Raw genomic sequence first — 21,972 nt, 5'->3', positions numbered from 1 at the left:
ATAATTGACTAGAGACTCAGGGAATGGTAGATGAATACTTCTTGATCATTAGGTCCGTGATACGTGAGGGAGTAAGAGCCCTCCCTCCTAAGTACTGTCTCGGTGGCTCTTTGGTTAAAGGGCCTTTCTTTTTAACCAGATAGGGTTTTTAGTAGAAAGAGGCTCTGTTTCTGGTACTCGTTGGCAGTGGGGCGTGCCCTCATCATTTTCAGTGATACTGTGAGATGGGTACTCCAAAGTGTGCTCTTCTGTGGATGATTCTTTTGGAACCTAGTATTAAGTCACAGGAGGTCAGACTCCCTTTTGCCTTTGGGACTCTGGAGTTTGAGGTAGAAACTTCACAACATTCTAGGCATGGGAGAGAAGGGAAGGCTTACTAATTTGCTTTCCCTGTGGCTGTGGTGCAAGAGCGAGCAAGTGAGCGAGTGCCTGGTGTGCATGCTGGACGGCTTAGATCTGGGGGCACTTGCTTTCACTATGGTCCTCAACTCTCCAATCCTTTATAGTACGTGAGACTTCATTATATGATGGGCAAGCATAGCATTTATAAACACAAATGTGGGAAGTAAGTCATTTAAGGAGTAGTATACATATGGAAAAGAAAATCCTTATTTTTAAATTTAATATTTGTTTTTAAAATTATTTTTAATTCATGCATTTTGTGAATGCACATGCTCAAACTTGTGTAGATTGCCACATGTGTTTGGTAGACAGGAAACCTGAGGACTCAGTTCTTTGTTCCTACTGTGTGGGTTCTAGGGCGGGGACTTGGGATGTCGTCTTTGCTGGCAAGCACCTTCACACATTGAACCATCTTGTTGGCCCCTCTAAATTTTTTTGAGATCTTTATTTTTCTTTTGTTGGTTTGTTTGAGGTTTTGGTTTTTCAAGACAGGCTATTTCTGTGTATCTTTGGCTGCCCTGGAACTCAGTCTATAGACCAGGCTGGCCTTGAACTCAAGAGATCTGCCTGCCTCTGCTTACAGAGTGGTAGGATTAATGGTGTGTACCACCATACCCCAAAAAAAAGAGTTAAAAATATTGTTTAAAATTTAATTTTTCAGGATTCAGTGGGCTGGAGAGATGGCTCAGCCATTAAGAACATTGACTGCTCTTCCAGGGTCCCTGAGTTCAAATCCCAGCAACCACATAGTGGCTCACAACCATCTGTAATGGGATCTGATGCCCTCTTCTGGTGTGTCTGATGACAGCCACAGTGTACTCAAATATAACAAATAAATCTTTTAAAAAAAAAAAAGAGAGAGAGAGAGAGAGAGAGAGACATCAGGAGAGAGCCTCATTAAGAAAAAAAAGAATTGGGCTGGAGAGATGGCTCAGCGGTTAAGAGCACCAACTGCTCTTCCAGAGGTCCTGAGTTCAAATCCCAGCAACCACATAGTGGCTCACAACCATCTGTACTGGGATCCGATGCCCTCTTCTGGTGTGTCTGAAGACAGCTATAGTGTACTCGTATACAAAATAAATAAATAAATCTTTAAAAAATTTTAAAAAAAAAGGATTTAGTAATTAAAAAAAGATTAAAATGTTCAGTCGGGTGGTGGTGGTTCCTGCCTTTAATCTCAGTACTAGGAAGGCAGGAGCAGACCAATGTCTGTGAGTGTGAGGCCAGTTTGGTCTACAGAACAAGTTCTAGGACAGTCAAGCTACCGAGAGAAACCAGATCTCAAAAAAAACAACAGCAAAACACAAACAAAAAATTAAAATGTTCAAAGCAGCCTCTCAAATCATTTGAGGTTTTTTGGTTTGTTTTGCTTTCTTTTACTTTTCCCTCCCTCCCTCCCTCCCTCCCTCCCTCCCTCCCTCCTCCTTCCTTCCTTCCTTCCTTCCTTCCTTCCTTCCTTCCTTCCTAATTTGTAGAGTTTTCTCCCTGGCCCTGTCTGTGCTCCAGCCCAGATCTTCCGACCTTAGACTCCTGAGTACTAGGATGACAGGAGTGTGTCACTACACCTCACCAAAAAAGTTTATAAATCTACTCTTAATTTTCCATTTCAGGGACTTTCAGCTTATGGTGCCATCCCAAGTTTGAGGATCGCTGTCAGTCGGTGGTGGAGTTCATTAAGAGAGCCATCATGCACTCCAAGAATGGGAAATTTCTCTATTTCTTGCGATCCAGGGTCCCAGGTAAAACTGTAATTGCAGTAATTTTATTGTTGCTTTTTAAAGACAGGGCTTACTCTTGTGTTTCAGGGTGGCTTTGTATTTCTATGTGGCCCAAGCTGTCCTCTTGCCTCAGCCTTCTGCTAGTTACATTAACTAGGATATGATATGCTAACAGAAGGTTCCAGTCCCCAAAGGCTACACCTAAAACCGTTTGTCCTGGCTACTGGAGCAACCACTTCTGCAGAGTCCAGTGACTAATGCCAGCCCTTGTACATTAATCCTACAATGTTCTAAAGAATAATTTCTGCTTCTCTGATCCCATGAATAAGAAAATTGTTCCCCTCTCTGAAGCCCATGGTGTGACATTGACATTGAGATTGCCCCTTGCTGCCGTTACAGGCTCTTACCTCTCACTTGTGAAACAGGGCCTTGGGAACAGGAACGTGAGAGTGGACTCACCAGAAAGGCAGTGGTGAGTGGGTCCGCAGGCTGGGTGCAGTTGTAGCTTATTAAGATATGCCTGCTGTTGATTTGTCCATAGTGCACTGTCAGAGGAGTTGTTTGGTATGTTGACATTTCCACTGTGTTGACAAACAAAGACTTCTGTCCAAGTGGGAGCATTGTCCTGGTCTTGGCTTCACTAGTGTGGTCATATAGTCAACCAGCCCACTCAGGAAGGTATCTGCTTGGTCTCTGTTAGAGGAGGTGAAGAACTTGGTTTTAGCATTACGTAAGGAAAACTGACAAGCACATTTATGTGCGGAATCTATAGGATGCAAACAGAACTTACAGTGAGATCTTCATGCTTTCACTTTGAATCAAATTAGCTTCCTAAGCAGGGTGCCAAGACATTGCTCTAAAATGTAGGAGTTGCTTGGGGGCCTCAGGCAGAACATCAGGAACAGGATTGGGCCAGGTGACAGTGATGTTTGTATAATGTTGGTGATTTAAATAAGGCACGACAGGGTGTGAACTGTATTAATTCTCACTTCATTTGGTATTTGCTGCAGTGCTGCCAACACCACTGGGGCTCATGTGTGTCTTGGTTGAAGGAAAATGTTAGAATTCTTCATACAGTTCACTCTGCTTGCAGTTTTAACATTTGTGGATGTGATGGGTATTTAACATTTGTGGATATGATGGGTATTTATTTAACAAACATTTATTTGTAACTCAGTATAACAAGTAAGCTAGTTGATGCCCTGAGGGAACTCATAGCCTTAAGGAAGGGACGGTAGAAAAACAAAGTGATTTGCAGGGACAAGGGGATGAGCTCTGCTTGTTGCTGATCTCTCAGAAGATGGCTCATTTCTCTGGAGCACCTCTGCTTGCTGAGAGACTTCGTGGACTCTTAGCTCTTTTTACCCGGCAAATGTACTTTATCCTCAGAACTTGCAGTTAAGATTTCTGCTACTGCACACAGATTAGAGTGTGTAGTATCGGCTGCTCTTTAATTCTTATACAGAACTAAGTTAGCTAATTGATTAATTAGTCTACTAAAATTATAGATAATTGGGATGGGGCATTTAGCTTATTTCCCAGATTCAGTCCCCACACAACCCAGGGTCTTGGGCAAGCCCTGAAGTGGAACCACATTCTCTGCAGTCTGTCTGTTTCGTTCTCAGTGTATTTATTTGCTTTGGCAGGTATATCCCAGGCTGGCTTCAAGTACACTCCCTAAGTGACAGTGAACTTCTGATCTCAGCACTTAATATGTGGCCTAGACTAGTCCTGAACTTGTGGCAATTCCCATGCCTTAACGTCCTAAGTACTGGAATTATAGGTGTAAGCTGCTATACCTTGCAGTGACAAAATTTTAAATATATCAATTTCAGCGCTCTTGAATGAGATCCTGTCTCAAGAATTTTTTTTAATATTTTATATAATGTATATGAGTACATTGTAGCTGTCTTGAGATACACCAAAATCTGTTACAGATGATTGTGAGCCACCATGTGGTTGCTGGGAATTGAACTCAGGACCTCTGAAAGAGCAGTCAGTGCTCTTAACCATTGAGCCATCTCTCCAGCCCCTCAAGAATATTTTTAAATAAAATATCATTCTGCCTAGAAGTTACCTATTGTAATCTTCATGGTTACAATATGGTTCTCTGAATTTCCTGTTAAATCATTGTTCTATCCAAAGGCTTGGCTAATCCAGTTTGGATGTTTTGTGGAGAAGGAGGTAACCCTACCAGTTCCTAGGTATAAAGTGAAAACCATGCTGGTAGGACCTTGAGCACTGCCAGCTACTGCACAACTCTTCCAACAAGTCTTCCTTTCGTTTGCTTGTTTTTTTCTAGGCAATGTCATGAAACCCTTATTGGTCTCAAACTGACTATATAGCTGAGGGGAACCTTGAACTTCTGATTCTCCTGTCTCTACCTCTCCAGTGCTGGGATCATTGAAATACCTTTCCCTACACCCTAAAGTTTAGTCTTACCCAATTTTACAAGTTTGTCTTCAAAGTCTCAAGTGAAGGTCTTTGCACAGTCCTGGCTCTCCTAGAACTCTTAGTCCAGGCTGGCCTCTCAGACACAGAGACTCACCTGCCTCTGTGCCACCCACTCCCACTCACCCTGTCCCCAGTTTTGGTATTAAAGGCATGCCCAACTACGCCCAACTTTAAATCTCTCTGTAATTTGTAAATGTTTTTGGTTTGTTTTATTAATTTTTCTTTAGATTTATTTGTATAAGTGTTTATCTGAATGGATCTTCCTGCCTCAGTTAAATAAATCAAGTTTACTCTGCACAGCCATGCTCCCGGCGTATTAGGTGATTGTAGATTGTTAAAATGACAATGCTAACTATCACAGCTCCACCTCTTGCCCCTTGTAGGCTCATGGCCACGTCATAATATATAGTAAATGCCTTCCAACTGACTTACAGTGCCCATTATCTTTAACAATTTCATCTTTTTCCCCCTAAAGCTAGTTTATTTATTTAATGTATATGAGTACACTGTAGCTGTCTTCAGACACACCAGAAGAGGGCATGAGATCCCATTACAGATGGTTGTGAGCCACCATGTTGCTGGGAATTGAACTCAGGTCCTCTTGAAGAGCAATCAATGCTCCTAATTGCTGAGCCATCTCTCCAGCCCCTTTTGTTTTTTTCGAGACAGGGTTTCTCTGTGTCTCTGGCTGTTCTGGAACTGACTCTGTAGACTAGGCTGGCCTGGAGAGAGCTGTGCAAGTGCTGGGGTTAACCATGTGCCACTGCCCAGCCAATTTCACCTTTTTTTTAATTAAAAAAATATTGCACTTATTTACTTGTGTGTGTATGTATATTTGTGTGCTGTGGTGCTTATGGAAAGTCAGAGGACAGCTTGCTGGAGTGGGCTCTGGAGATTGAACTCAGGCCGTCAGGCTTGACTTCAATCTCCTTTACCCACAGAGCTACCTTGCTGGTCCATCACCAGCTTTAAAAGTCCAAGGTCTTAACTGTGAGTCCTGTAGAATCAAGCAAGCTACACACTTCTGATTTTCTTTTTTCTTTTTTTTTTTCGGAGCTGGGGCCTTGTGCTTGCTAGGCAAGCACTCTACCACTGAGCTAAATCCCCACCACCACACTTCTGATTTTCAAGGGTCCTGGGGGCCCATGAGCTTTCAGAGTCACTTTTAAAATGAACTCAGTCTTCACAAAATGGGCCTCTGAGGGCTGAGCTTTTTTCCCTCAGGATTCCTTTCCTGTTTGTTTCTAGTGCAGATAGGAGAGCTCTGTTCAGTGGTGCTGGGCTCTTAAATTCCAGCTGCTTTCTCAGCACCAGCCTGAACACTCTCTTCTTGTTTTGAAGTTTCCTTCACCAAACAAATTAGTCCATCAGCTTTCCACCCTCTCAGGTTCTCAGATGTAAAGAGAAGGGAGGCACATTCTTGGCTAAGACAGTACATTAATGGCCTCTAGCCCAGTTCCTGACAGAATCCTTGTTCCTTCTGGAACCTCATAAGTAGGTCCCCACTATCTCAAGTTTCCTCAGTATTCATGCAGTCTAAATCCCCACAAGAATGGCCAGTTAAGCTCTGTTTCCAGCACTCAAAAACTTTTTAAATGTACTGTTCTAAATTCTTCTACATTTAGCCACAAAATCGTTTCAGTGGCCTAAGAGCCGTATAACCAGGTTTATCAGTATCCCTAGTCCTAGTACCAATTTCTAACTTGGTTTCTTTTCTGGTTGCTTTAGCAGGCAACTTGGTTCTATTTCCAGCACCTACATGACAATAGCTGTCTGTGCATTCTAGTTCTGAGAGACCCTCTTCTGAACTCCTCAGGGCAGGCATGCATGCAGTGCTTTTACATACATGTAGGCAAACCGCTCATATACATCAAATAAAAATGAATAAGTCTATTTAAAAAGAGTGCATGCTGCTCTTGCAAGGGACCTACATCAGGTGACTCCCAGCTGCCTAGAGCTTCATCTCAGGGATCCAGTACCATTAAATGTGTTCTCTGGGTGCATGGGCACAGAAATAAATAACTAAAAGTCAGTTCCAGACCAGCCTGGGCTATACAGTGAGACCCTGGCTCAAAACAAACAAACAAACAAAAAATAAACTAACTAAATAAAAATACTATAAAGTAAAAAAGAAAAAACAACTTAAGAGAGAAAAGGTTTATTTTTACTTTGAAAGGTTTATTTTATGTGCGTCTTAGGTAGGTGGTTATTGCTGTGGTAAAACACCATGATTAAAAGTATCTTGGGGTAGCAAAGAGTTTATTTGACTTACCCATCCTGAGTCACAGAGTTCCATTGAAGGAAGCCAAGGCAGGACTCAAACCAGGTGAGAACCTGGAGGCAGGAGCTGATGCAGAGGCCGTGGAGGAACACTGCTTACCGACTTGCTCCCCATGGCTTGCCCAACAGTGGCACCAACGCACCCCACCCCCAGTCAGTAATTGAGAAAATGCCCTGCAGCCAAAATGTCCTGCCTACAGCACAGTCTTACAGAGGCTCCTTTCTCTCATGTTACTCTAGCTTATGTCAAGTTGACATTAAACTGTCCAGCACAGTGTGATGGGAGTTTTACCTGCATATATGTCCGTGTACCACAGAATACCTGGCATCGAGGGGGCCAGAAGATATCAGATTCCCTGAAATTGGAGTCAGAAAAGGTTGTGAGCTGCTATGTAGGTGCTGGGAATTGGTCTTGTGGAAGAGCAGCCATTGGCTCTACTGAGCCATCTCTCCAGCCAAAGAAAGGGTTTATTTGAGCTCACAGTTTGGAGTCCAGGAATATAGTCCATCATGGTGGGGAAGTCAAGTTAGAGGCTTGAAGCAACTGGTCCCATTTTATCCACAACTGGAAACAGAGGTAACGCAAGCTGCTTTTAGCTCTTTTCTGTGTTCATACAAACGAGCGGTGGTGGGGTCTTCCCTCCCCCATGAGCAGTCTCTAGGTGTGTACAGTGTTTGGGTGCTCAGCACTTTGCCTGGCTGTTTTTCTAGACTTTGTGTGTTCACTTGGGGGTGCTGGGCGTTGGTAAGCGAATGCTCTGCTGCCGTGCAGCGTTCATTTCTCAGCTGGATTATATCATTTTTATTATTGGGTTTCAGAGTTTGTTGTACATTCTTGGTATAAATCTCTCAGCACATCTGCAGATATAGTCCTCATCTTGTGGGTTTTAAAAACATGTTTTATGTTTGTTTTTTTCTATGTAGGGTTTTTCTGTAGAGCTCTGACTGTCCTGGAAGTCACTCTTCAATTAAGATCAGGCTGGTCTCAAACTCAGAAATTCTGCTTCTGCTTGAGGAGGCCTGGAATTAAAGGCTAGCACCAGCCACCACTGCCTGGCCAGATTGTTTTGATTTTAGTCAGGGTCTCACTGTGTAGGCCATGCAGGCCTCCAACTGAAGACAAACCCGCCTCACTTCCTGAGTGGGCACAGCACCAGGCCTGGGCCACACCCCAGCTGTGTCTTTGCTTTCTTGATGATGTCCTTTGACACTCAGAAGTTTTTCGTGGCAACTTTCTCTGCTATCTCTGTATTGTTGCCTCACTCTAAGGCAGAGAAGCCCTAGGACTAGGCAACATGGAACTGGAGCCTCCAAAACCAGAAGTGGAAGAAAGGCTTTCCTCTTTAAAACACTGACTTTCCATGTTACTGTTCTTTCCTTGGTCCTGTCCCTCCTCCCATGCCTCCCTCCCTTTTTTCTTTCCCTTCTTTCCTCCTTCCCTCCCTCTCTCAAGCTACCTAGCTTGCTCTTTCTAGCACTTGGGAGGTAGATGCAGAAGGAGCCCAGCCTGGACTATATGAGACCTCATCTCAAAACAAACAAACAAGTAAACAAAGCTAAAGAGTGGGACTGAGTAGGTAAGAGTGTTGGTTGTGGGGCTGGAGAGATGGCTCAGTGGTTAAGAGCACCGACTGCTGATCCAGAGGTCCTGAGTTCAATTCCCAGCACCCACATGGTGACTCACAACCATCTGTAATGGGATCTGATGCCCTCTTCTGACATGCAGGCAGTAACACTGCAGACAGAGTACTCATATACATAATAAATCTTTTAAAACAACAAAACAAAACAAAAAACAAAGAGTTTTTGTTGCTCTTCAGAGCACTGGGGTTTCCCTTCCTCTTCCCGGTGACTCACAAATGCCTGTAACTCCAGCTCTAGGGGATCTGACATTCACTTCTGGCCTCCTAGGAAGGGGAGCCATAGAGACAGACAGACAGACAGACAGACAGACAGACACACACACACACACAAACACACCACACCATATACATACACCACACACGCCATACTCCCCCCCCCCACACACCCCCCAACCCCCACCCCCCACACATATACCCACACACGAACACACCACACACCCACCCCCCACACCCCCCACAACACACACACACACACCACACACCCCCACCACACACACACCACCCACACACACACATCCACACACACACCACCACACACACCCACACACACACCACACACACCACACACACACACATACACCACACACACACACACACCCACACACACACACACACACACACATACACACCCACACACACACACCACACACACACACACCACACACACCCACACACCCACACACACACACACACACACACACACCCACACACACACACACACACCACATACACCCCACACACACACACATACACACACAACACACACACCCCCACACACACACACACACATCACACATACACACCACACACACACCACATACACCGCAGACCACAGACATACACATATACACCATACCACACACACACACCACGTACCACAAACATACCACACATCACACACACACACCACAGACAACATACATTACACCATACCACATACATACCACACACATGTACACTACACCACACACATCTCACACACATACACACCACACACACACACACACATACACACACACACACACACACACACCACACACACACATACCATACCACACACACAAAAAATAAAACTTAAAGAAAAAGCTACATGGATGGGGGAAGAAGAGTAAAGGCTTTCAGAATAGGAGCCTTAGTCTGTGATGGGTGAGGTGTCTAGCAGAGGTTGGCATACATGAGTCATGGGTGTCATGTCCTGTCTTTATCAGCAGGCAAGTGCTCAGAGTCACCTAACACGGGAATCTCTCCAAAGGTTTCCAGTGCTGTGCTCCATAGGTGGACAGGTGCTGAGGGCAGGCCGCCTTCACTAGTGCTGTGCTTTAAGCAGGTTCTCGGGTGCAAAGGTACCTGGTGTCTCCATGTGTGGGGCACAGGCAGGGGCTTCTCTTTAAGTATGGCTTTGAGTTAAATTTCTTTTTTTAGATTTATTTATTTAATGTATGTGAGAACACTGTAGCTATCCTCAGACACACCAGAAGAGGGCACCAGATCTCATTACAGATGGATGTGAGCCACCATGTGGTTGCTGGGACTTGAACTCAGGACCTCTGGAAGAGCAGGCAGTGCTCTTAACCACGGAGCCATCTCTGCAGCCTGAGTTAGGTGGTTTTGTTTTTTTCGGAGCTGGGGACTGAACCCAGGGCCTTGCACTTGCTAGGCAAGCGCTCTACCACTGAGCTAAATCCCCAACCCCGAGTTAGGTGTTTTTTAAGATAAACAGAAAAGTCTTCTTGTTTACTGACAGTGCACTATGGCTGGCTGTGATGGATTGGCCCTCGGAGAATGTCAGTTGTCAACAACCATGGCATGGCCTTTGGAAACAATCTACAAGCTTCACTTCCTTTTTCCTCAGGCCTTCCATTAAAAAGTTTTAAAACTGTTTGAAATTAAGTCCCAGTGATGGTAGAATTTTTCTTTTCTAACCAGCTATGTCTGCAGTGTTTCTTTGTGTATGATGGTGGCTGAGAGAATAACCCCTAGCTGGATGTGTGCACACGCTTTTAGTCCTAGCACTCGGGAAGCAAAAGCAGGTAGATCTCTGAGTTCAAGGCCAGCTTGGGGCCTGGTCTACAGAACAAGTTCCAGGGCAGCCAGGGCTACACAGAGAAATCCTATCTTGAAAAACCAAATGGGAGTACACTGTTGCTCTCTTTAGACACACCAGAAGAGGGCATCTGACCCCATTACAGATGGTTGTGAGCCACCATGTGGGTGCTGGGAATTGAACTCAGGACCTCTGGAAAGAGCAGCCAGTGCTCTTAACTGCTGAGTCATCTCTCCAGTCCACTTCTCAGTCTTTTTAGTTTGCTTCTTTTACTCTCCACAGTCCCTTCACTTATGGAAACCAGAACATTGTTAGTTCATTTGAATGTGTCTTAGTCCCTGCTGTCCTCGGTGGCTATCTGTTCTGTGGCATTGACTGTGGGGGTTGGGCTTACTTAACTCAGGCGCTCTGATCCATGCAGAGGGGTTTGCTTGGAGCCTGGCAGGCACTTGTGAGCAGGCACACAGGGACGTGAGCACTGCTGCACTAAGCCCAGCCTTTTGAAGCTGCTGTGTTGTCCTTCAGAGCTCCATCATTGTTGTTCCTGTAAGCCAGCCTGATGTTCCAGCAGTAGAGGGAGAGTAGTAAAGGAAGAGAAGTACCAAGCTGGCCTGGTCTGGTCCAAACAGACTGCTGCAGGAGTGGCAGTGACACTGTCCTTCTTGCTGCTACTTACTGGCTGGAATGCTCTGGTGCCTTTCAGAGCTTAAATGTTCGGTGCCAACACTGCCATGAAAAGGCTGACCTCCGACACATGACCCTTTCTGGTAATAAAGGCCATTCAAACCCACTGTACCTCTGAATATCCTGAGCCCTGATCTTCAAGATACTGCTAGATAATGCTGAACAAGCATCTCCCATTCCCAACAGGGTGGCTTCGGGTGATTACCCTTCCCTAAGAACCTCAGGCTTGGGCTCCATCCCTTGGCCCCAAGCAGTCTAGAGCTTGGTCTTGTTCGTTGAGTCATTCTCCACAATTAAGAGTGATTCTGGGGGCTGGAGAGATGGCTCAGTGGTTAAGAGCACTGACTGCTCTTCCAGAGGTCCTGAGTTCAATTCCCAGCAAGCACATGGTGGCTCACAACCATCTGTAATGAGACCTGATGCCCTCTTCTGGTGTGTCTGAGGACAGCTACAGTGTACTTATATAAATATAATAATAAATAAATCTTTTTTTTAAAAAAAGAATGATTCTGGAAGCCAAGTGTTGGGGCTCACATCTGTGGTCCCCCTACTCAGGAGCTGAAGCAGGAGCATTGCTTTAGGTTGAGGCTGTCTACATAGTAAGTCTCAGGGTCTGTGCTAGGTAACAAGATCCTGCATGGAAAAAAAATGAACCAAAATGTTGCTTGGGAGGCTATCAGAGAACACAACGCTCCCTTGGGTAAAATGTGGTAGTGGTGCTCTCACAGGGTTGTCAACAGCCCTCTGTGAGGGGCTTTACACACACAGTATATACATGAACTCTAAAATAGCCCTGTGACACCCTGTAGCTCTTCCTCTGGGAGCTGGAGTTAGCTTCGTTGTTCTGAGTGTTTCCTTGGTTTATTCTTGAAGGACTGCCGCCGACTCCAGTGCAGCTGCTCTACCCGGTGTCCAGGTTCAGCAACGTCAAGTCCCTCCAGCATCTGTGCAGATTCCGGATCCGGCAGCTTGTCCGAATAGATCACATCCCGGATCTGCCACTGCCTAAGTACAGTGGGTTCTCGGGCTAGGGTGGGGGCGGGCGAATTAGAAATAGAAATCCTCTGAAGCCTGCAAGTTCTCCCAGAGGCCAAGCCTGGCATAAAACGTTTGTAGGCAGTGTTCTTCCGATCTTATATGTCTTAGCACTTAACTCTAAGAGCTGTGGCATTGCAGCAAAAGGGAGGAAGATGTGTGTGCTGGCCGCATTCTGCAGGCTGTGGGCAGAGTGCGGTGCAGCAGAGTGAGAGAGGCAGAAGTGTGTGCGGATGGGAAGGTGAGAATTCTGTCACGTTGGCAATGGCTGCTCAGCAGTCATACCCATATGAAGAGGGAGAAGGGAGGAGGGCTCAGGAAGAGATGGTTTTCTTAAGGAAACAGTAGTCACAGTTCCTGAGAAATGCCCCTGTAGATGGTACACTCTGTCTCCTTGTTTTTCACAGACCTCTGATCTCTTACATTCGAAAGTTCTACTACTATGATCCTCAGGAAGAGGTGTACCTGTCCCTAAAGGAGGCACAGCTCATTTCCAAACAGAAGCAAGAGGTTGAGCCTTCCACGTAGCAGCGAGGGCCCCTGCTGTTGAACACGAAGGTAGGAACACCCTGCCTCTTTGCCTAGGCACTAGGTTACTTCCTGATCCATAAATTCGTCTGATAGTTGATTCTCTGACAGGTACATCACTTCATTTGAAGAAAAAAACACAACAGTCATGGAGGCCTTAAGCCAGTGGTTCTCCGCTGTCCTAGTGTGCAGTGTTTCATACAGTTCCCGTGATGTCGTGCTGACCTCTAACCGCACAATTTTGTTGCTACTTCATAATTGTAAATTTGCTACTGTTAAGAACCATAACAAAAGCACTTTTGGAGATAAAGGTTTGCCAAAGGGGTCACACCAAGGCTGAGAACTGCAGCCTTACAGAGTGTTTGTCAAGCCAAGCCTTTCTGAGCGACAGATTGGACTCGAGTCGTTTATTAGTCAGATCCTACTTCAAACTAAACTAAAGCGGGAGCTGGGGATATATTTCAGTAGGAGATACTTGCCTAGCACTCATGAGGCCCTAAGTTTGATTCCTAGTTACTACTCAGAAATTGTTTTCTTTGCCAAACTGAGCATGTCATACCTGTGATCCTAGCACTCGGGAGTTGGCAGCAAAGAGGGTCATCTAGAGGCTGCAGGCTTATCACTGAGCACAAGTGAGGCGGACACAATGTGCCTGGGAATGTCTGCTTCAGCTCATCTGCAGAACACTGCATGTACGATATGGAAAGCAAGAGCCCAGTAGGGAGATAAACTTAAAGGAGCTCATGAACACCTTTATTTTCAAAAGGCGTGCATTGTAGTAAGAGTTTCTCCAAGGCACCCAGCTTGAGATGGGGATGAGAAAAAGCAGCCTGTCTTTTCTTAGCCACCACAAAGTAAGTGTTCAAAAGAATAAATTAGACTGGGCATGGTGGCACACACCTGTCATCCCTGCACTGAGGAAGTGGAAGCTATAGGATCAGAGTTCAAGGCTAGCCTTGCACCATAGCAAGTTTGAGGCCAGCTTCATGAGACCGTTTCAAATCCCCCTACCACCACCACAAAAACAAAATGGAGTAGGGGGAGGAAGAGAAGGTTGAAGGGAGGGAGAGAGAGAATGAATGAATGAATGAATGAATGAATGAATGAATGTGTCTGGAGAACGGCTCAGCAGCAGGTAAGAGCACATGCTGCTTTTGCCCAGGACCTGAGTTCAGTTCCAGCACCCATGTCCCGCACCTAACACCCTTCTATAACTTGAGGATTCAGCAGGCTTCCCTGGTGCCACACAGACGCGTACACATAATGAAAAAGAAAAAGAAGGAGTGAGGAATTGACTTGCTCACGTCAGAGCCATTTCCCCACTGCCCTGCTGAGGTCTACTTGGGGCCTGTGGTTTGTCCTGATACTGGTCTGTGTTGGGGATCGTTATTGTCACTGGTGATCGCAGTACTGTGCAAATGTGGAGATCAGGACAGCTTATGGAGTCAGTTCACTCCTTCCACTTCTTCATGGATTCTGGCAATCAAATTCAAGTCACCAGGCTTTCCAGGCTGGAGCCTTCATGCAACTCTATTTATTTATTTATTTATTTATTTATTTATTTATTTATTTATTTACTTTTGACAGAGTCTGATGAGCTCCTGGTTGTCTTGCCTGCATCCATCACCATACACACCTCTGTGCTGGCAGAATCTAGCTAGGTTTTTTGTTTTTGCTTTCTAAGATTTTTTTTTTTCTTTTTCTTTTTTTTTCGGAGCTGGGGACCGAACCCAGGGCCTTGCGTTTGCTAGGCAGGCGCTCTACCACTGAGCTAAATCCCCAACCCCCCTAAGATTTTTTTTAAATTTTAGTTGTGTGTTGGGGTGTGTGTGTGCATATATAAGCACAGGTTACAGGGGTTCATGAGCCATTTTATGGGTGCTGGGAACCAAGCCCAGTTCCTCTGCAAATGCAGTGAGGACTCTTAGCCGCCAAGCTGTCCATCCAGCTCCCTCCTGAGAAGTGATAAGACCCGTTAGTTAGAACGTGACTTCTGTGAGTGCTGTGCCCTGGAGGAAACCCACATCAATAAGAGCACATTCAGACATTCAGAAGGCCTTGGGTTGGGGGCTCCAAACCGCATCATGTGGGAGTGAGGGCACGATCAGACTGAAACATGCTAACTCAGGGCACTGAGAGACGTCCTTAGGGAATTTTCCCATGGAAGAGTGTTTGTTTTTTGTGACCATGGGACTGAACAAGGCCCAAAATGAACAGAGGCAACTGCCACATCCACTGTTCGGTGTCTCCGGAAGCAGTGGTTGTTGAGCTGCCCTTCTGCTTTGGAGCTGATCTTCTCCCACCCACAGTGGCTCGTCGTCCTCCTTCCCCTCCCTGTGGGTCTGCTACTCTGTTGGAACTGTTCTGTGATGTTTCTTTCCCTTTTTACCTAGGCATTTGATCGACAGGCTCCAGTTTGAAGAACCAAATGAAGCTACCACAAAAGAAGAATCTGGAAGAAAGAGAAGAAAGGGTTGTGACTCTCGGCACAGACTTTGGTCCCCTGTATCCCTGGGGCTTGGAAGAAGCACACAACCATCCTCCAAGTGGGGCTCCCCACTCCCCAGCCCCAGGAACCCCAGGACTAGATAAGCTCCTTGGAAAACTGGAAGAAGTCTTAACACTGTTTCTTTTCAGACGTTTGTTTTAGTATTTACGTTCTCAGTGGAAGGCAGCTGGGGTCTATACCCATTGAAATGAAAATGGTATTGGGGATGAACAGGTCAAGCGAAAGGTGGGACGAGGGGGGCTGGTTGTTCAGCTGGTGCCAAAGGCAGCATTGAGGCTCTTTTCCCATGAACCTGGAGGAAGGGCGGGGGAAGCCAGAGAAGTCCAGAAGAAGGAAGTTGGAAGTTTCTGGGGAAAGGTGTCTGATTCTCATCTCCAGCTTCACCAGGAGATGAGAGAAGGGTGGCAAGTGAGAGAGGAACTGTTCACGAGGAACTGCTCGTTCTGTTTGCCGAGGACTGCTGGCTCCTGCTCCTTTCCTTTCAAGGTTTAACAAACCTGATTCCACAATTGCCTCTCATGGAATTGGTGTGCATTTTGTTGACTAAATTCCTTAAGCTCAGTGACCTGAGGCAAACCTAGTTCTCCCTCCATCCTCAGTCCCTTACCCTCAGTAACTGTGTATTTATTTCACTTTGGTCAAACCAACACTCCTGCTGCTTCTGCCAGCTGTGCAGACAGTGGTGTTTTCTTGTCATGTGGCCAGTTCAGAGCTCCAATCCTAGGCTGCCAAGGCTTCCCCCCCAACCATCAGCAACCTCACCCTGGAGCATGCTTCCAGATTCTTTGTGGCAAAGCATGCCCACAGCTAAGGAGTCAGTGTTACCCTGCCTGTCAGCTAGTGAGGAAATGTGGAGGAGTTGAGAAACAGCTATGGTGCTCCTAGAGGAGCCTGCATGTCTCAGCCTTAACAGGATTTCTGTCGTGCAGAAAAGGCATGGCATCTTATGATGATAGGCTGCTCTGTGTCACCCCACCCCTGAGGTGGAGGTGGCAAGGGCTCCTTCATCTCCCTGTGTTCGTTCTCACAACCCAGACATGTCCTGCGTCAGACCCCGCTGTCTTTCTCACTGGGAACCTGTCAGATGCTAGTTTGAAACCTGCCTTTGAGATGGATGTGGAAGAAGGGAAGGACTTTGGTGCTTGAGTAGTCTGGTCTGAAACTGGCCGAGTCCAGCCATGGGCCACATAAGTTTGCTGTTCTACAGAGCTACTCAAGACAGACAGTGGGGCTGGTGGGTCTTCATTACTCCCAACCCTGTAGTGTTCCATGTGATGGCCTTTAAGTTCCCTCTACTTGTGTGCCTCAGAAGACAAAGTAAATATCATCAGTTTTGGGGTTCCTGATGGTAGGAGTGAAGTCTTGTGTCTAAGTAACTTAGAAAACTGTCTTATCTGGAAAGTGGCCTGTGTGCTCCCTCTGTGCAGGGAGTCACCTTCCTCCTCCTTGAGCTAAACACAGAGGTGTGCTTTCGCAGCTGGCTGTAAAGAAATGAGACCCAGAATGAACTGTGTACGTGTTAGTCCAGCTCACTTCTGACGTGTCTCATGGGACCCCTAACATCATAAGGTCACCATTCGGAGACTGGCACACCTGCAAGTTCCGCCTCTGGAGGGTACAGGACACTTGTCATCTTATAGAAAAGGCCATTCTGTAATGGAGCCCAAAATCCAGAGTCCATAGAGGTCTTCTTAATGTTTGCAGTTCAGAGGTTCGTTCTCCCATTTCAGCTGCCCATTATATAAGAATTAGTTGTCAACCCGTGTTTGCATTGTTTGCATGGCTCTGAGCTAAGTAGTGTGGAAGGACATGTGAGGTAGAAGACAAGCCCCTGCCCCGAGGGAACTGTAAGGTGACTGTTGCCCAAGAAGGGGCTGGAGCAGCTTCATTGGAGCAGACCGTCAAGGACCATCTTCAGATCGAGCGGCATGATCAGGGTAGACCACAGGTAGCTCTAGGAGAGCTCTGGTGATAAGGCTTTGGGTTGTAGGTGAGGACACTGTGACAGAGACTCAAACTAAAGTACAGAGCAGAAATGTGTGGCAAGTGTGCAGCTGCCTTAGATCAACGGCATCAGAGTTCTGCTTGACAGAAACTTCCTAGTGGCTGGACAGGTCTGAAGGCTAAGGGGAATGAGGGTGTGGTGGAGGACAAGGCCAGAAGTCAGGAAACACCTCTCTAGTCCTGGGGTTCCCTGTGGAGAATTTCTAGAGTCAGGTGCGAAGCAGACCTGCTCCAGAGCATGGCGGCCTCACGCTTTCTGTCCTGGGAAAGTGTGTTGCACTGTGTTTATGAGCCTTGATATTCCAGTCACAGGCAGCTGGCCTGACCCTCCCTCTGCAGGATGAGCTGCAAAACAGCAGTGTGGAGACAGCTCTAGGAGGCCTGGCCTGCTGCCCAGGAGGTCTTGTTAGAAGGAATGAGCAATTGGGGAGAGCAGTCGAGCTGCTGACTGCACTGTGTGCTGCAGGCTGGGGGAGAAGGGGGCAGGAGCAAGGCCAGAGGGCACTGGCCTTTCAGCTTTTGCTGATGGTTGGGCAGTGCTAATGGAAATGCAGTCTGCAGAGGGGACTCAACTTGTCTTTGGTGGTTATGTGCCAGTCACAAACTGGAAAGGAAAGGCAGTTACTTCTAGAGACCTGCTGTGGCTTTCTGAGGTGTGGTTGGGGGTGTTACTACTCCCAGACTCAGCCTGTAAACCTTCACTCATAACTGATCTACTGTAACCTTCCTCAAGACGGGTATGTCGATGTAAGCTCGTGACAACTACTGCTGCAACCTGTGGTTACTTGAAATGTGTGTCTGTGCTGGCAGTGTAGGCATGAGGGAGCAGGAGCTTGGCTGTGAGGCCACCTGTCCTGATTTGATTGTGGTCTAGTACCAAGGTGAAGTAAACGTGGATAGCAGTGCCAGCCTCTGAGGCCAAGCAGGGAGTGATAGGATGGCTACACAGACCCTCTGATGCAGGTCCCTGAGGAAAAGGAAATAATCGGAGTACAGCCCTACAAGGGCCCCGGGGAGCCACCCTTTCAGCCTTGCTCATGCCTGCTTGAAGCCAGTAGGAAGTAGGGACAGGAAAACTTCCCCAGGCAAGAGCTTCCTCCCTCCCCTTCCCTTGTTGCTTTTCCCTTACCTTTGAGCCCAGGAGTGGGAGGCCAGGTCAGAGAGATGGAAAGAGCCACACAGGTCTAGAATTCCGCGTGAGCGTGTGCCCTCGTTTGTCCAGTCTTGTCTGTGGTTGGGGTGTGGGACCATTTCCACTAGTGGGGACTAGGACCCACTTTCCACTTCAAGAGAATGGCAATGCCCACTGTGTGAGGGAAGAGCGTGAGTTAGACATTTTCCCTATGGGAACCCTCTTGGTTTGCTTTGTGGGGAGAGGGGAGTGGATACATGGTTTTTATTTCCAGTCATCAACACAGCTGTCCTTACACTAAATCTGTGCTATTGCATACATGTAGCCATCTTTCTTTTCACTGCAGCAGTGTTTATCAGTAGTTCAAAATGATTTATTTGCTCCTGGGGAGTAAAACTTTTTTTATTAAAAAAGAAAAAAGAAAAAAAAAAGAAAGAAAGGTGTGCCCCTTATGATAGCTGTAGAATTATTGGGCCACAAGAGTCACGCCTGCCAGTCCCCATGGCCACCCGTCTGTTTTGGCATTGGAGCCCTTTGCTTCAGTGTGTCAGTACAGTGTGATGGGGCCTTCCTTGAAAAAGTGGAACAACATCTTGGGAGTGAGATTGGGTTTAATCACTGAGAGGGCTCAGGAGACGTGATACTGCAGTTGAAAATAGAGAACTGATTCTGTAATCTGCCAGAGAAAGGGACCTTTCTTTACATGCAGATTTCATGTGTCCTTGGTCTTTCATTGCTTCCTGGTGTCCTAGGTAGGGGTCACCTAGTTTTGGTGTCCCTCTTGTCTTTCTGTCCTTTGTCCTGTCCCTTCCCACTTCATCTACCTCCCAGAAAGCCAATCCTGCATGCTGAGTTTGTGACATGCCTTCACTCCATTCATCTTGAGAGGGTTTTAGAGAGTCCCTGGAGCTGCTCCCTGCCCCACTGATCCCTCCTCATAGTGCCAAGAGGCATCAAGGAGCAACAAGCAGCCGGGCAGACAGCAACATGGCTCGCAGCTGGACTGCGACGGCAGCTGCTCCTGGAGACAGATAGGGAAAACAAGACACTCTTCTTCAGCCCACTTGGGTGTGACCCCTGCTGTGTTCAGTGGGCAATGGGCTGATCTGACCACTCCTCCATCCCTGGTGCTCCCAAGAGGGACAGGCAAGGTCCAGGCTCCGCTCTGGGTAGGCCAGACATTAGGATGCCCGCCCCGGTGCTGCATGGCACAGGCCCTGCTGTGCATTCTGGTGGTTTTTCAGAAACTCCGTGCTGAGGGGTGTCAGTCTGGACTCAGTGGTTGGGGGATCTTCACCACCGGGGAGCCGTACCCCCACAACCACTCTGTCCTGCTAAGCCACCCCTGCCCTCCTAGCCAAAGTGTGGCCTGGCTTTTGTCTTCCCATTTAGTTTCCTCCTTTATTCTCCCTCTGTGCTTAATTTATTAAAATAGTTGCTGTATAATTTATTTTCATAAAGTATAAAAAATAACTAAATGGTTAAAATAGACTTGCAGGCCAATCTTCAATGGGGGTGGGGCTGGGGTGGGCTGGGGAGAGGGAGAGATGTTTTGATATAAACAAACAAATGCACTTTGGGTGTGTTTTGGTATTTTTCTGGGCATAGAGGGGTGGGTGTTGGGATGTCCCTGTAGATTAGTTCCAGAGTGGGGTGTCTGTAAATACTGTACTAATAGGCATGTGTGACTCTTGTAAAGGGACATTAGTAGCTGCTGCAGGTCCTGTTTGGAAACCCTGTGTATAATTCCCGGTTTTTTGTAAGTGTCAGTGCGGGAGACATTTGACTCTTGTGTTTGTATCTCCTTTTTATGATTGCTGTACCGACCCATGTCTTTTTGGGGAGGGATGAAAAGAGATTTGAAATAAAAATGTTTAGAAATGATCTGTTGCTTGGCTTTGTGTTTTTTCAGTCTCTCCTGGCTCTTCACTCTCAGTCAGGCATGGGGTGTCCCCTCCCCGCCCTCCCGCACTGGCAGCCATGCAGAGCGCCCAGTGCGGTCTCTAAAGCAGGGTTGTTGGGAATTCTAAAGACTGCCCAGAGCTGCCCTAGGAAGTGCAGGAGCACTCCAGAGAGCCTTAGGGAAGGTGGGCAGGTACCTAGAGCCTTTCTGTCTGGGTGAGCAGTGGCTCATTGTGGACTGGCACATTTTACTGTGACAGCAGCCATCCTGGGGAAGCTGATTGCAAGGCTTCCTTGCTTTTTCAGCTTTGCCCTCCCAGCTCTAGGGTCTTAATGCCTGGTGGTTCTGGGAACCATTTTAACCCCTACCTGCCTTCTCCCTCTTATCCTGCTTCCTGCTTCAGGGGCCAGTGTGCTACCTGGAAATTGTCTGCAGGTTTCCTGCTGGATTCTCTGGGAAGCTGCTTCTCTAGGCTAATCACAGAAGGACCTCTCAGAGTCTCTGTGTAGAGCCCTGACTGTCCTGGGACTTGCTTTGTAGACCAGGCTGGTCTTGAACTCAGAGATTTGCCTGCCTCTACCTCCATAAAAGTGTGTACCACCACCTGGCCAGGCATTTCCCTTTTTATCCAAACAGTTTCAACAATTCCCCAAGAGGTCTTGCCTCCTGTTTCCTCCCATTCAATATATATATATATATATATATGTATGTATGTATGTATTCATTCATTCCATAGCTATCCTCAGACACACCAGAAGAGGGCATAAGATCCCATTACAGATGGTTGTGAGCCACCATGTGGTTGCTGGGAATTGAACTCAGGACCTCTGGAAGAGCAGTCAGTGCTCTTAACCACTGAGCCATCTCTCCAGCTTCCTCCCATTCTTTCAACTTCCTAGGGGCAGGAAAGATGGCTCAGTGGCTAACAGCACTTGTTCTTGCAGAGGACCCAGGTTTGGGTTCTCAGCACCCACATGGTGGCTCTGAACCATCTGTAACTCCAGTTCCAGGGTGTCTGATTCTTCTGGCCTCCTTGGACACCAGACACACCTGGTACAGATACATACATGCAGAGAAAACATTCATATACATAAATCTTAATAAAACTCCTTTAATCCCAGCACTCAGGATGCAGAGGTGGGTGGATCTCTCGTGAGGTCAAGGTCAACCAGAGCTACACAGTAACTCCCTGCCTAAAAAACAAAACACCCCCTCCTCCCCAAAACCCAAACCTTCTAAAACCACATGTAAGGGCCTGTGAAATGGTTTACCAAGTAAAGGTACTTGTTGCCAAGACAACCTGAGTTCAATCTTTGGAATCTAAATGGGGACTTGGTGGACCTGGAACCTGGAGGCCACATGACTAAAAGAGAGAACTGACTTCTGAAAACTGCCCTCTGACCGCCCCTCGCTCACCCCATCCCGCACATACACTACAGAGTACAAGTCAGACAGAGAGGGAAAGGAATTAAGAAGTTGGGATGGAAACCATGTTGGACTGGAAGCAAGCACAGGAAGGGTTCTGGGCCCTTCTGGCTAGAGAATCAATCCAGCATGTGTGAGAAGGCTGGAAGAGAAGAAGCGGAGTGTGGCAAGACAGGTCTCAGGCTGGATATGAGTCTTTAGGCTGCAATCA

At 46.9% G+C, this 21,972-nt stretch overlaps 1 protein-coding gene across 1 annotated transcript in view; it reads left to right on the top strand.

The window, feature by feature from the left end:
• Positions 1–20,317, top strand: part of Socs7 (suppressor of cytokine signaling 7) — a 38,157-nt gene extending 17,840 nt beyond the window's left edge. Inside the window, 4 exon segments of the mRNA XM_032911879.1 lie at positions 2,013–2,141; positions 12,099–12,234; positions 12,668–12,818; positions 15,182–20,317. Of these exon segments, the coding sequence (XP_032767770.1) occupies positions 2,013–2,141; positions 12,099–12,234; positions 12,668–12,788 (386 nt within the window). The 3' untranslated portion in view covers positions 12,789–12,818; positions 15,182–20,317.
• The last annotated feature ends 1,655 nt before the right edge of the window (positions 20,318–21,972 follow it).

This window comes from Rattus rattus, chromosome 9 (assembly GCF_011064425.1).
Source record: "Rattus rattus isolate New Zealand chromosome 9, Rrattus_CSIRO_v1, whole genome shotgun sequence".
In the NCBI taxonomy this organism is placed as follows: domain Eukaryota; kingdom Metazoa; phylum Chordata; class Mammalia; order Rodentia; family Muridae; genus Rattus; species Rattus rattus.
The sequence above is the reverse complement of the archived record's forward strand: the minus strand, read 5'-3'. Positions and strand labels throughout refer to the sequence as shown.